General features: G+C 39.1%; 1 protein-coding gene across 2 annotated transcripts; it reads right to left on the bottom strand.

The window, feature by feature from the left end:
* Nucleotides 1-6,659: 6,659 nt before the first annotated feature.
* On the bottom strand, nucleotides 6,660-14,726 carry anxa4 (annexin A4). 2 transcript variants are annotated; one of them, XM_063890311.1, is made up of 13 exons: nucleotides 14,606-14,726; nucleotides 13,379-13,428; nucleotides 12,568-12,655; nucleotides 11,518-11,612; nucleotides 10,595-10,708; nucleotides 9,678-9,768; nucleotides 9,081-9,160; nucleotides 8,789-8,845; nucleotides 8,620-8,713; nucleotides 8,256-8,351; nucleotides 7,527-7,585; nucleotides 7,195-7,317; nucleotides 6,660-6,891 (listed from the first exon to the last, which is right to left on the bottom strand). In XM_063890311.1, the coding sequence occupies exons 2-13, from the start codon at nucleotides 13,385-13,387 to the stop codon at nucleotides 6,835-6,837; spliced, it is 963 nt and encodes a 320-aa protein (XP_063746381.1). In that variant the 5' UTR covers nucleotides 13,388-13,428; nucleotides 14,606-14,726; the 3' UTR covers nucleotides 6,660-6,834. The 2 variants fall into 2 exon arrangements, with proteins under 2 accessions (XP_063746381.1, XP_063746383.1); XM_063890313.1 differs by having other exon boundaries at nucleotides 13,379-13,470; nucleotides 14,606-14,712.
* Nucleotides 14,727-15,394: the final 668 nt, after the last annotated feature.

A 15,394-nucleotide genomic window follows, 5' to 3' on the forward strand; every position in this document is an offset into this window, starting at 1 on the left:
TACCAACCACCAATTAAAATATGCTAAAACATGTTGATGTGTTGATGCAAATGTGTCAAATGGAGTCATGGATATTGGCCACCTGCTGCCAGAGTCTATTGTCAATACTCCAGGTCATTTTGAAATCCAGATTTAATTCAAGTGTGTCTCAAAGTGTTTTCACAAATGAGAAACGCTGATAAGATAAAACACTGGTGTTATCTTAATTTCGAACGTGTCATCAGTACAATATCAGAACACTTCTAAGGTGTGTGGGAATTAGATGCGGAGGGAAAGTACAGAAATGATTCGATGAGCCGCAGCAGCATGTGGCAGGGGTTATTACCCTGAGAGTATTTCACCGTAGCCCTCATATGCATGTCTATAAACAGCACAGAACTTTATTAGTGTGTCGTTGAAATAAAAGCCGGGTTTTAATGATTTGTTGGCAATAGATCTTCAAACTCCATCGGTTTTAAGGGAACAAAAATCTGGAATAGCTTTTTCTTATACCAATCTATGGATTGTTAAAAGTAATGCCAGTCAAATTAATTTCACAATGGTTTTGAAAGCTCCTTTTCATATATTTTTACATGGGTGTAAACATGGTGTTGTTTTATTATTATTATTTATTGATGTTTTTAGTAATATACAGTGGGGCAAAAAAGTATTTAGTCAGCCACCAATTGTGCAAGTTCTCCCATTTAAAAAGATGAGAGAGGCCTGTAATTTTTATCATAGGTATCCCTCAACTATGAGAGACAGAATGAGGAAAAATCACATTGTCTGATTTTTAAAGAATTTATTTTCACATTATTGTGGAAAATAAGTATTTGGTCAATAACAAAAGCTCATCTCAATACTTTGTTATATACCCTTTGTTGGCAATGACAGAGGTCAAACGTTTTCTGTAAGTCTTCACAAGGTTTTCACACACTGTTGCTGGTATTTTGGCCCATTCCTCCATGCAGATCTCCTCTGAAGCAGTGATGTTTTGGGGCTGTCGCTGGGCAACACGGACTTTCAACTCCCTCCAAAGATTTTCTATGGGGTTGAGATCTGGAGACTGGCTAGGCCACTCCAGGACCTTGAAATGCTTCTTACGAAGCCACTCCTTCGTTGCCCTGGCGGTGTGTTTGGGATCAGTGTCATGCTGAAAGACCCAGCCACGCTTCATCTTCAGTGCCCTTGCTGATGGAAGGAGGTTTTCACTCAAAATCTCACGATACATGGCCCCATTCATTCTTTCCTTTACATGGATCAGTCGTCCTGGTCCCTTGCAGAAAAACAGCCCCAAAGCATGATGTTTCCACCCCCATGCTTCACAGTAGGTATGGTGTTCTTTGGATGCAACTCTGCATTCTTTCTCCTCCAAACACGACGAGTTGAGTTTTAACCAAAAAGTTCTATTTTGGTTTCATCTGACCATATGACATTCTCCCAATCCTCTTCTGGATTATCCAAATGCCCTCTAGCAAACGTCAGACGGGCCTGGACATGTACTGGCCTAAGCAGGGGGACACGTCTGGAACTGCAGGATTTAAGTCCCTGGCGGCGTAGTGTGTTACTGATGGTAGCCTCTGTTACTTTGGTCCCAGCTCTCTGCAGGTCATTCACTAGGTCCCCCCCGTGTGGTTCTGGGATTTTTGCTCACCGTTCTTGTGATCATTTTGACCCCACGGGGTGAGATCTTGCGTGGAGCCCCAGATCGAGGGAGATTAGCAGTGGTCTTGTATGTCTTCCATTTTCTAATAATTGCTCCCACAGTTGATTTCTTCACACCAAGCTGCTTACCTATTGCAGATTCAGTTTTCCCAGCCTGGTGCAGGTCTACAATTTTGTCTCTGGTCTCCTTTGACAGCTCTTTGGTCTTGGCCATAGTGGAGTTTGGAGTATGACTGTTTGAGGTTGTGGACAGGTGTCTTTTATACTGATAACGAGTTCAAAAAGGTGCCATTAATACAGGTAACGAGTGGAGGACAGAGGAGCCTCTTAAAGAAGAAGTTACAGGTCTGTGAGAGCCAGAAATCTTGCTTGTTTGTAGGTGACCAAATACTTATTTTACCGAGGAATTTACCAATTAATTCATTAAAAATCCTACAATGTGATTTCCTGGATTGTTTCCCCCATTCTGTCTCTCATAGTTGAAGTATACCTATGATGAAAATTACAGGCATCTCTCATCTTTTTAAATGGGAGAACTTGCACAATTGGTGGCTGACTAAATACTTTTTTGCCCCACTGTATGTTCTTACAGTTTGCCATTATTATTTAATTCAAGCTATTGTTTTTATACGGATCTCGCGTTTTTTTTAATCAAATAGTGAACATTATTGAAACTCCTAATAACCCCAGTGTTGTTGTTTTCTGCCTCTTCCTGCACTGTTTATCATTTGCTGTCTTTTATGTTTGTCTATTTTTAAATTATGCTAAAACAAGAAAATAAAATGCAAACTATAGTATGGCTGATTTAATTGAGGCTTGCTTTATTAAAAGTTTCAAGGCTTATTGAATCCGTCACGGGTTGAAACTACAATTGTGTTGATAACTCCCAACCCACACAGGTTCTGATGTGAGGTGACTCTGAAATAGTATCTTCACTTTATTATTTTCCCTCTGTGATAACATGAGCTTGTAGAATTAAAAAAATGTCTCTACCATCAGACAGGATAATTCATTAGAAATAAAATTAAATTGTCTTACGTAATGTCTCATATGGAAGAGCCCATTATCGAGAGGGAAAGTAAAGGCTACAGTGGTGAGAGTGCAGCTGCATGTTATCTTTACATCCTCTGGCATATAGGCACATTTATATATGTCAAAGTCAGACAGAGGACACGAAACATGATGCACCCTTTCAACAAAAGCACAAGTAATTGGTAGTCAGCGAGTATGAGGTTAGCCTGTTTGCTTAAGATGTTTTCTTCTCTCGTCAGATTCCCAGGTTTTCTCTTTTTCCCTTCTATCATATTAAACCGTCCATCCTGCTTTACATTTTACATTGAAGTCTTGACAGTCTCATTTTGAGAAAAAGGCAACCATAACTCACCTTTACATATCATGCCACTTTACTAATAAACACACATAAACCCAATACAATAGGCTGTTCAACTGAAGCAGATTTCAAAGTGCTTCACTGAGGAAAACCTTAATCCTCCAGGTGGAGTCTTACTGATGAAAGTGATAGTCCGTTCGGCATGAACAAAATCTTGAGAGACAAGGATCTCCCTGCTGCCAGAGGTGAACGATCACATCTCCACACCTCCACATGACTCATCCTTTGTTATGACAGGTTGTTTAACACTCATTTTGCCACCTGATGTCTTTGTAAGATCTCTGCATCAGACTCTCCTTTACACAAGCTCAGGGTGCGAAGGATGCAGAAGCACTGATGACGGCAAAAATAAATGAAAATATTTTAAAGGCTCAGTTTCACTAGATCTAACATTAATCATATGCCTTAATTGCTATCTTGTGGAGAAAAAAACAATACATATTAATAGTGCACTCCATCCTTATATATTTATTTATAAGGTACAAATGCCTTTAAAAACATGTATAACCTTACTTTTTATTACCTGTTGTTTGTCAAAAATAAACAGGCTTTTAAATCGATTATTTCACATTTCCTGTTTGCATCATGAGGCTTTGGTTTATTTTATAGGGGTTTGAGACATCATGACTAAACCCACACTAATCTGCAGCAGAATCTCCTTACAGAACCTGTGTATTTGTTTTCTCCATACACAAATCCACAGAACTCTATGGATTTGATTGGCTGTGTTTTTTTAAAGGAAAGGAGGCATCAGTATCTTAAACTGTCTACACAGCCAGACACCAGAGGTGAAATGTGTTTTGTATTGAAGAAACTGTGTGAGTCTATGAGTCATCCACCAGGCTTTGTCATGCATTTTCAATGAAGCAAAGGTTATGAAAAGACTTCAGATCAGTGGTTGTGCGTGTGTTTCATATTTTAAGGATCTCCCAGGTCTAATAGAGAACCTGTGTAAGAAATTGTGTCTTTATTTTTTCTATCTCAACCTATCAAATTTTATTTATATAGCCCAATATCACAAATGACCCATTTGTCTCCGGGGACCACAGTAGAACATATGAAACCCTCAATCCTTAGCCCTTCACATCTGAAAAGAAAAAAATCTCAACGAAATCCCACAAACAATGAGAAAAATCAAAAGATTTCGTCCATTTCTTTCAAAGCTTTATTCTGAGCCAGGTAGATTTTTAATATTATCAGACATTAACCTAACTGATTTCTCCATCTCTGTTGTCCAGCTATCATAACTTACTGGGATACATGAATAAAGCCGATCATTTATTATTGTTAATTGTGATTTTCATTCTATGACAAGTTCAGTTTTTTTGTAGTGAATAAGGCCTAAGAATCAGTCAGTAGCAGCTCTTAATTGGATCTCTTTCTGCTTCCTACTTTTCACCTATTTTGAGTGTCTGCATGTCTTTCACCATGCATTGATGTGTGATTCAAACAATGAAATGCAAGGAAATCCATTAAGTTTTTTCAATGTTCTTTTACCAGAACAATTGCAAATTCTATTCATGACTTTTGCCTTTTCCTGTGGTGGCTAAAGGCCTCACGATCAAGTGCCTCACCACCTTCTTCCCCCACCAACCTGCAGGCTGCTGAGGAGACCCCGGAGGCGATAAGTGACTCTCGACACCTCCATTTATTCCTATCTTCCCCTGTGATTAGAACAAAAGCCTGGCCTCTATCTGACATTTTCTTTGCTGTTGTTACAGTGTCTCTCATGTGGTCTGCCCCCCGCACAGAGCCTTGATCGAGGGCAATGTGTAAGTAGACCTTGTTACATCCTGGTTTTTCTGTTTGTGATCACGTACACGGCAGCGTCTTTCCATGAATGCTAGTGTATGGCATGTTCAATATGTAAAAGAGAAGAAAAAAAAAGACACAGTTTGCTACGTCGCTGTTTGACATTTCGATAAAGCACGGCTGGACAGTAGTGTGTAAAAGTGCTGTGATTGTTGCCTTTTCAAAAAGAACAGGGAAATTATACAATAGATGCTTTAAAGGTACAGTTCACCATTTTGCCTTGCTTCTTTATTATAGAGGTTGTACGCATTCTGTAGGTTTTACATGGAGACACAGCGTTCAGTTATTATGCTCCATATATCTGGAACAACAACCAGAGACCTAGACCTGCTGCAACTCTACTACTTTGGAAACCAGGCTGACAAAATATAAGAACATTAATCATGACGGCACTTAAGGGCTTCCTCTCTGAAAAAGAGACAGAAGCTGCAACAGGGTGAAAAGTGCACATATGTAATGTTCTTACGATAAGTCCTAATTGTTTCTTTTAAGGATCTTCTGTTATGTTTCATTTTAACACACGTCAGCTGCCAGGTGGTAGCCATGGTAACATTTATAGTAGGGGTTATGAACACACATACCCTCTCTATGACCTTATGCTCAGCACCCTCATTTGTTATAAATTGTAGTTGTTTGCTGTACCCGATTTGTCTCAGTAGTTTATCAATGATTTATAAAGGCCTCAAACCTCAGAGAAGGTAAAAAAAACTACTCTTTTTTTTAAATGGTCTTAAGTGCTTACCTTTTATAAATTGCATTTTATTGTACACAATGAAAAATAAAATCCTCTTTGTGTTTAATGAATAGAGTTCATGTCGTGAATTCAAATGCATGAAGGTGCTTGTAAAATGGATTAATATTGTCCTTGATAAAGCAGAAACCTTTCTTTGAGAGCTGGAATGATATAATAATGCTTTGCTCCTAATAATATGTCAGATAATAACACCAACTTGCTGATAAGGATACAGGGACAAATGCCTTGAACAGACGTACCACTGAGAGAATGGTTACTTTACACATTGACCCTTCTAGAATTGGCTTCCAAATGTTTTCCTTAAAAGCCTCTGAATGATCGAAATAACCAGGAGAAGTACTTGGCAGAGGGCCACAGAGGGTGGCGGACCTTTAGAGAAAGACATGATTGGAAGCAGAACAACAAGTCTGAGAATAATTGATGTTTCTTCTTTCAGTTGGCGCCACACAGAGTGCAGAGCCTGCATGGATGTTAAGCTGAACTCTCTCTGTAGTAAAGTCTGAATGTAGCACATGCCAGGTGCTTCTGGTTTTACTGAGAAAACTGCAAATGAGTCATGTTTTGCAGAACATGACATTGAGGCTTGTACTTTGCAGCATAAATATGCTGATGTATCATGCTGTACTGCTTATAAACTTCATGGAGAGTTATTTTGGTTCCACCTAGTGGTCCCCTTGAGTAAAAACACTTCACATCCTTTCCCGGTTTATTGCTGTAAGATGGAGCTGTATGTTTGTATAAGCAATGTGACATTCTCCTTTACTTGATTAGAGCCCATTTTACTGCCTCCTCAAATCAAGCTAGCATCCCGTTAATGTAATTGAGTCAAATGACGAAGGGCTGACTCAACAAATGAGTAATTGCTACCAATTAAACAAATGGACTTCACAGACTTTCACATGATGAAAATGTTGTGCAGCAACAATATCAGGAGCTAGACGCCAATAACAATAATCCTTTAAGTGGTTAAGGATGTGAGAAGCATATATCTCTGGCTCTCTAACTAATACCATTAATTAATCCTTAACACAGGATCGATGGCGAAAACACAGACACGTGTTAACAGGTCACTGGTCTTTGGTTTAATTGGTATTACAGAACAAACAGTAAAACAAGGCACTGCGGTCAATCAGTGAAATGCAAATGTAAAGAAGAGCGGGTGAGAAAGAGGAAGTCATCAACATAATTAAAGCTCATAATAAAAGGCAGAGCTGGATGCTTTGCGGATGTTTCTTTACTCGCCTCCGCACAGATCCAGCAGGATTTTGCGGTAATCTCCAGATGTGTCTCCCTACGCAGCGAGAAAAAGACTTGTGAGACTTCAAGCGACCAGTGTGGGGAATAATTCAGATCGGTGTCATGAAGCAGAATGGAAAAAAGACTCAAGAGATATTTTTATACAGATTTAAAGACTTAAAAAAGACATTACTAAATATATCACTTCAGTTGATCAAATGGAATGAAAGTGGTGATATATTAATGTCTCATCACAGTTAAATAATACATTAAAGGCAGTATTATTACACTGAAGCTAATGTATTGCAGAGCTTTTGCTGACTACAGTATTTCCCGCCCCTAGTTATTAGTGCCTTACCTTGATGAAGGAGTAGAGCGTCTTGCCATACATCTTCAGGAACTGCGCCTTAATGTCCAACATGTCGATCTCCGCCCTCGCAACCATTATTCTGATGAGCACAGAATCTGTGGTGCCCAGCCCCTGATGAGAGACACACTGGGTTTTTATTGTGCTACAGATATCATACACTATGATAACATCAGCCTGGTTTTCTTATGGCCAGTATAACTATTGTAATTATGTGTACTGATAACTAGTGAAACAAATTAAAACACAGAAATAATTTAATGAATGTGGAGTGACTTGACATTTTGGTATTTGTAGCTTCATCACAAGCATGAAGTATTTACCTTCATTGATTTGTATAATCGCTCTGCAAAGAATGCCGGCTTGTTCCTTAAGCATTTCACTGTAAAGCAAAAACAAATCCCAGCGCATGAGGTGCAATGCTCTCACAACATACATCACTTTTAATCTTGACACAGGTGATGGACAAAATACGGTCACCTATTATGCAAAATCCACTTTTTCATGTCTTTCACACATAATAATGATTCCTCTTTGTGTTAAGGAGAGAAGATTCTCTCTCTTTTTGTCCTGATCCATTTATATAAAAACCTGTCTGAAAATGAGCTGACCAGATTTTGGCCACTTTATGATGTCATCATTTTTTTTTGGGCTGTGCAACCATTACATAATTACCAACCAAGCTAACACCCGCCTATCTTATCACCTGAATCTCCTCCTAGAGCACCGTTGTGTTTTTTTAGACCAAACATCTCTCAGAGGGGCGTGGCCAGCAGCAGCTCATTAGAATTTAAAGCTTCAGATTCAAAATATTTACCCCTTGTGACTGAAGTTTCCTAATCTGATTTTGGTGCCAGCCAATCACTGCAATGTGTTTCTGCATACTTCAAGGTATTTTCTTCTGTTTTCTACCTTTAATATTTCGGTTGTTGGTTTTAGTTTAGTTTAGTCATTGCTCATTTGAAATGTGAATGGGGTTACATCTTTATAAATTGGTAAAAGATAGATGGAATAGTCTATTGATGGCGCTTGTCACAGAGAAAGAAACAGACCTATGGCCAGAAAGACTTCCTCCAGACAGCCCGACATCTCCCTCTTAATGCTGTCCTCAATGTCTCTCCCAGAAATCTTCTGGTACTCCTCGAACACTGAAGGAACAAAACAAGCAATACACTTATTGTACACTTATTATCATCAAACAGACACTACGCATAACACGAATGAAAATGAAAGTGATTCAAAAGAGAGTGAGTGTTCGCTCTTGAAGCTCTCACAAAGGTTCAGTAAAACCCCAGAGTATTGAATGATTCATGGTTACTAGTTTAGATAAAAGGAAGAGTTTTCATGTGACACACATTACTTACAATCACAAGTGCAGATGTTAACATGATGAATGTGAATATGCTGTAAGAGTACCTCGAATCAGATGGTTTCGGTTCCTCACACAAAGCACCGTGAGGAATTTAACCTCGTCCGTGCCCCATCGGGCCTCCCCAGCCTCATAGATCTCCTATAATCACAATCGTTATTAAGACACAGAGTAAATAATGAAATAATACTTTGTTTAAAGAAGCTGAGCTCTTGCCTTGGCATCGATGACAGCCTGAGCCTCATCGGCTTTGTCGCTTTCATCTCGGCCAGCCTGCAAAACAGAAGACACGGCAGCTTTAATGGAGTACAATTACACAACATCGAGAGGAAAATGTATTTTTTTATGACGCAGAAGTGACAATGGCTTCCTCTTTTTGAAACAGTGGTTTGAAAAAGTTTCACCTCGAGTTCCTACTTACATTTTATAAGTCATAAGAAAAATCTTAGTCTTAATAATTTGACTTCAATTAATCATTTCCCATTAAACATTCGCCTAGTTTACTTACCGTGAGTAAAGAGACCAACACCCTCTGAAACATTCCTGATGTGTCCCCACACACAGCGTCCTCCAAGCTTTGATCATGTTCTGCAACGAAAAACATAGTAAAGGAGTTCAAATATAAAGCATGTAATTAAATACCGTGTTTTCTGGACACTGTGGGGTAAAGAATCAATACTAACAGACAGATACTCAGCCATCACATACTACGTCTTTCTAAAATAAGCTATGGAAAAGATAATATTTACAACTCTTTCAACTTCAATTATGTTTATTTTGTTGCTCTCAAAATTCACAAACTGTGCTGGTAAAAGTAAAACAAAACGTGTACATGTAACACAAAGCACCAGACGATCACAACTGATTCATACACATTAAAAGACATTTCAAAGTTTAAAATATTTGCCGGCTGCTGTCATCGCAACCACAAAATAAAAGCAAACAATAAACAGCCACATGGAGAGCAGCAGCGGCTGTCGTGAATAATTTATGCCCTCCACTGTTTTCTAATAACGGATGTCGTTGCATCTCCAAACAAAGAACAGAAGCTAAGTCACGTTACACAATATCAGACATCGTACACAATCTATAGGCCGGCCCTTACGCTTTTTGTAGAAATCGTTGATGGTTTTTATTTCATCGTTTGACCTTGAGGCCAGAATATCGATGAGGCAGGCCTCTTCTGTTCCAGCCCCCTGTTGATGAACGGATATGTGTTAACGCTAGATATGAACCCAGGAGATGAGTGTAAACATGAGATGTATTTATGAACTAAAGGAAAAGTAAGTTAAGCGGATACATTTGGGTTTCTTCTATTTTTTGTTCTCAACGACAAATCCCATAAAAAGACCAACATTTAAAATATCTTCCCTTCTCAAGTTGTGGCACTCAGAACCAAGCTCATTTTTATCTAAGTTTACTGAAGAAAAGTCATCAATACAAACTGTAAATTGGAAAAAAATAAATAATAATAAAGCCATCTCTTAAAACAGCTATGCAGGTTTTATCAAACGTTACTCAAACAGGACTGAAATGTACATTTGTTGGGGTCTATTTTAAGTTGTATTTGATGCACTAAGGAAACATTTATAGCAGCAGAAAAGTGTTAAAAATATTTGCCTCTGCATTTATGAATCAAATACCTACTCTTATCTAACACCGCGTTGTTACGTTCATTCCTGTCATTTTATTTCTATTCTCTATGGCTCTAATATTGTTTTATAGTGTGTTTCTTTTGCACAAAGCTTTGATGCATCAGTGTTTTCTGTAAAGCACGCTGAATTGATTTGTAGTGAATTATGTTTTAAAAACTCTCCTTGCCTCGCCTCATAAAGGAGCATGTCACACAGTGCAGCAGTGTGTCAGACTGATGAAGCTCCAAGGCAAAAATTGTAAGATAAATCAAGCTTTGGTCAATAAACAGTCAATACTTGTGTAATTCAGTCTTGGTTTTGGTCTTATTATGGGATGTTTTGACATTACAAATTACACACCCCCACTAGATTTATCCTAAACTCTCACCTTCATGGCAGTTTGCAGCTCGTAGGCGTCATACACGGGCGCCAGCATCAGCAGACCCAGAACGACGCTCCTGAAATTTCCACTCAGCTCTGAGGACAGATCATCAGCCAGGTCCTGGAGGGGGACGGGAGCAGATGGATAAACAGGCTAAATATCCCCCCCAAGTTGTTCCTAGTACAACAATACTTTCATCAAGAGGGCCATCTGTAATAAAAGCTCATTAATTCTGGCTTTGTGTTGGAGTTTTGTGCTGCCAGCGTGGACTTGTCATATGACTTTTCACATTCCAGCAGCAGGACTTGTGTCTCCGCTAGAGGGTGTGGTTTCTGGAAACAGTTTGTGAGGCTGTTCCTCACAATGAGTCTGTATGACCACATGTGGGTGTCACTATGAGTCACTCTTTCTGCCTGCGAGGATTCCTCTCACACGCTTTGCTTCTCTCTTTTTCTTTTGCAGCTCTCTCAGAGGAACTTGCAGATAACTTTATGGATCTTTTATCAGATCCTACACACTGGGCTGGTTATTATCTCATTAGATCAATACAATAAACACCAGGCTGTCTTCTCTTTTATTTGGTATATTGATCCACATAATCATGAAACAAAGAAACATTCAGCGGGAAGCGGACCTTTCAGGGGTTTTTATGGGAGGCAACATTTTCCTTTTCCTACAGAATACAAGGCCCTCTCTGTCCTGGTTTGTGTTTACAGGTGTAATCATTTCTGCTTTACAGTTAATGGTTAACTTTACATTATCAGCATAGCAACGGAAAAGAAAATAGGGCGTAAAACGATGATATAGGAAGCTAAGAGATGACACATCCACTGCAAGTGACAAGAGTCTCTATCAAGGCAGCTTTTTAGAGTAACACATTAAAAAGACTTTCTTTGCTGCCTTTGAGTACAGCTCAGCGAAACGCTCACCTTCCCCACTGATTGTTTGTAGGCCTCCTTGATGCGCTGCCTCTGGGCAATAGTGCGGTGAGCTATGACCTGGGTGACAGCTGCCTCATCAGTGCCTGAAAGAAATAATACAACACAGATCTTATACTAATATTCATTTTATATGTCTCAAATTGTACATTCATTAACATATTTTTGGAGCTAAGTTTAAGAACAAGCTCTCAGCCTCATCCCTGGAGAAGTTTCCTGCACTCAGCTGTTTGTTGGCAACAGCAAAGAAACCATCTGTTTGCAATAGAGCTCAAACAAGAGTCAGGGGAAGATGATTATTGTAGCAAACTCTAACAGCATCAACATTCCTGGCCTCAAAGGTTGTGTTGTACTCCTGAATGTTTGTGAGAATGCAATGCTGTCTTTGAGCGGTGCATAGTTTCAGTATAGTGCATCCCATAATGATATTAGTTTACTATTTCTTATTGCATGATCAGCAAAGTCAAGATTAATTTTCCCTCCATATCAGAAGTGAAGAGGAAGCTTTAAGACACATAGTAGAGATGAGGCAAAGTACAAAGCACTACAGTGGCTCAGTAAGTAGGGGCTTGGACTGGGAATCGTAGGGTTGCCGGTTCAAGTCCCCGAACAGACTTGAAAAAATATGGAAAGTGGACTGCTACTTGGAGAGGTCCCACTTCACCTCCTATGCCCTGCTGTGGTGCCCTTGAGCAAGGCACCGGACACCTCCAGTCCCCCCTCCCCATTGCTCCCCGGGCGCTGCACAATAGCTGCCCACTGCTCCTAGTACTAGGATGGGTTAAATGCAGAGGACCAATTTCACTGTGTGTGCTCTGCTGTGTGCATGTATGTGACAATAAAGAGGGTTTCATCCTCCGATTCTAAAGCAGCCATGAAAATAGAAAGCTGCCATGACAACACAAACACTGAGCAACACTGAGCTGCTTTTTCAAACTTTCCTGGAGAGGAAAGAGGCAAAAAATATATATTTTCCCCCATGGAGGCTTAATGACATGGTACAATATATCTTCAGCTGATGATGGTTTCTGGATCACTCACCGGTTCCCTTCATGGCTCCTCTAAGAGTCTGGACATCTGCATCTGGGTCAAAACCAGGTGCCTCAGTCACTGTTCCACGGTTTCCAATCTGATTGTAAATAACAAAAAACACATGGATGTTTGACCTTCACTGTGCAGAATGATGTGCTGTTGTACACTAAAAGGCTGTTTTCAAATGTTTCTGCAGAAGAGAGATAATTTTCCTATCATAACCTTGCAGTTTAAATAGTGTTCAGGGTGTAGTGATTTGCAGATACTCGAAGAATGTACTTTTCAGTTAACTTTTCAGATATCTTGTGTAAAGTAGATTCACTTTTGAAATGGAGGAAGGAGAAGAGGTGCTTTAGAAAAAATACACAAATAATTATTCAAAGCAGATCATTTATATGTATTATTAACATCTGGAGAGGACCTTTTAACATCTATGGTGCTATCTGTCAGAAAGTTTTATCATTTAAAAAGCAGGACAAAGTTTAGGAGTTTCAACATTTTTTGGAGACATTCTCAACAAACTATTAGAAGAACACTGATCAGTTGTACTATGAGTCAAAGTAAGTAAAAATGCAATCTTAAAATTAAAATATTAATATAATTTCGTACCAAAGTATGTATTTAGATTTAGTATAATAGGGACATGACAGCAGATCTAAAACCTCGCCTTAGCTAATGTGAATCGTAACCGTGCAATACCAATGCAACACCAATAACAAGACATTTTCATATAAGATAACAACCACATTTCCAAAGCACAGTCTCTGCTGGTGATGCAAATACATGCAAACGAGACACAGATGCGATGGGTCGGACTTACCGCTGCCATTGTAGAAAGATTGAGGATTTCCAAACTGGAGGTGCAGAAAGCTACAACAGAATAAAAATGGTGATGATAACTTGCACAAAGACCTGTTAATAACACAAAAAAAACTAATTAACTGCAGGTTAGAGGTCAGTTAACTGGTGACCCTCATTCACATCTAATCAATATTGTATGCCGTTCCTCCTCTAAAAGGGTTTCTGTCACAACCATTTGGTCATTGTCTCTCTTTATCCTCCAGCTGTTCCTACTTCTCAGGGGTAATCTCAATGTGCTGGTGTTTGTTTAGACACAATTACTCCACTGAGGGCTCCGATAGTTTGCTGCAGGTAGGGATCAACTTACCCATTCGCAAACATTTCATTTATTTGTCAAAGTGCATTTTAGGTAACACTCAAACATATTCAGAGTTTAAGTTACTAATCGTAGAAATTAATAGGACTTTTGTCAACACTTTCTTATGGAACAAAGTGTCCAAAGTCTATGAGTAGGAGAGGCACACCTGAGTGGTTTGTGATGTAAATACAGGGCAGGTGACTTCTACTGTATGAACACTTCAGACCATGTGTATGGACTGCAGACCGTAAATAAACACAAAGTGAATCATGTTTCCAAAGCACAACGTGTGTGAATTCCACTTCTGAGCAAACAGAATGACAACCCTGTTATTAGCTCCAGTTATAAAACACAGCAGTATACAAATAATGTAAGTTTCAAATGTGTTGTATATTTTTAGGGCTTTGGAGTTCTTTACACTGGCTATATACTGTAGCGGATATATACACAATTGATTATTTTGATAGTGGGCATCTCAAAAGAGTTATTTAGTATTTATGTTTACCGTTTTTCTTATTTTCAAAGCAGGTGATTATAATCGACATCAGCGACTTCATTTGAAATTGAGCAATAATAGGAAAGGGGAATCATTTGTACATTAGTAGCTAAGGCTAAAAACCATAATTATGTATCGAAAGTTATTATTGTAAATGAAATATACGCCCAAAATCTTTACAAGTCTACACTACAGTTATTCAAATGCAAAAAGTAACATTAAAGTAATCCAGGAAGCAGAGCAGTGAGCAGTTGAACAGTTAACTTGGCATGAAGTTAGCGGGCACACCCTGCAGATACTGTATGAGCTCGACTGCCGAATCTTACCGCAGAACTACTGCTCATAGAAACACCTCGGAACCGTAACCAACTGGACCCTGAAGGACACCTTACCTGAGCTGAAGACCAATTTCTTCACGGGATGTCCGACAAAAGGTTAAAGCGTCAGTAAACCGGAATACTGAACCTTATAACTTACAGCTACTCTCTGGTGTCCCACCCACTTGGATGTAAATTTTTAACAGGATCCTCCTTTAGCGTGCACGTCACACAAGGTACTGCTGCATTCACGGAATGTCGGCACAATTCAAAAGAAATAGTGTAGACCAGGGATCTCCAAACTTTTTTCACCGAGGGCCACGTACAGAAAAATATACAAAGGGCTGGGCCCCTCACTAGAGGTGACGTATAGTGCCTCGTAAGTTAAGTTATAAGTTAGCAAAATCAATCAAATGTAGGAAAATGCTTTAAGAAAAAAAACAGCCTACATCCCAGCTCTCTGTAGGGTTTCATTTATCTTGTTGGCAGCTCATTCCTTAAAACAGAAGCCTCAGATTGCTGATAATAAGGGGAAACATGAAGGGTCTATTTCAAGCTTGTTATGGAAATAAGTTATTGTGCTTTTTTATCAACTCAGATTTGTTAGAAAATGTTTTCAACTTGAATTTGCTGAATGCATTTGAAAAGTGGGCTTAATAACACATGAATACTGTGTAATATATGTTTACATATATATTTAAGAAGTATAATATAAGACAAGCACAAGTTTAATTTGTGGACCATATACCATTATATTTTTTTAATTTGCTGAGGGCCGGTTCAAAATGGCCTGCGGGACGCATTTGGCCCCTGGGCCGTAGTTTGGACACCCCTGGTCTAGACTTTACTTTTACCTTAATGCAT

The sequence above is a fragment of the Eleginops maclovinus genome, chromosome 8, assembly GCF_036324505.1.
Source record: "Eleginops maclovinus isolate JMC-PN-2008 ecotype Puerto Natales chromosome 8, JC_Emac_rtc_rv5, whole genome shotgun sequence".
Taxonomy (NCBI): Eukaryota; Metazoa; Chordata; class Actinopteri; order Perciformes; family Eleginopidae; genus Eleginops; species Eleginops maclovinus.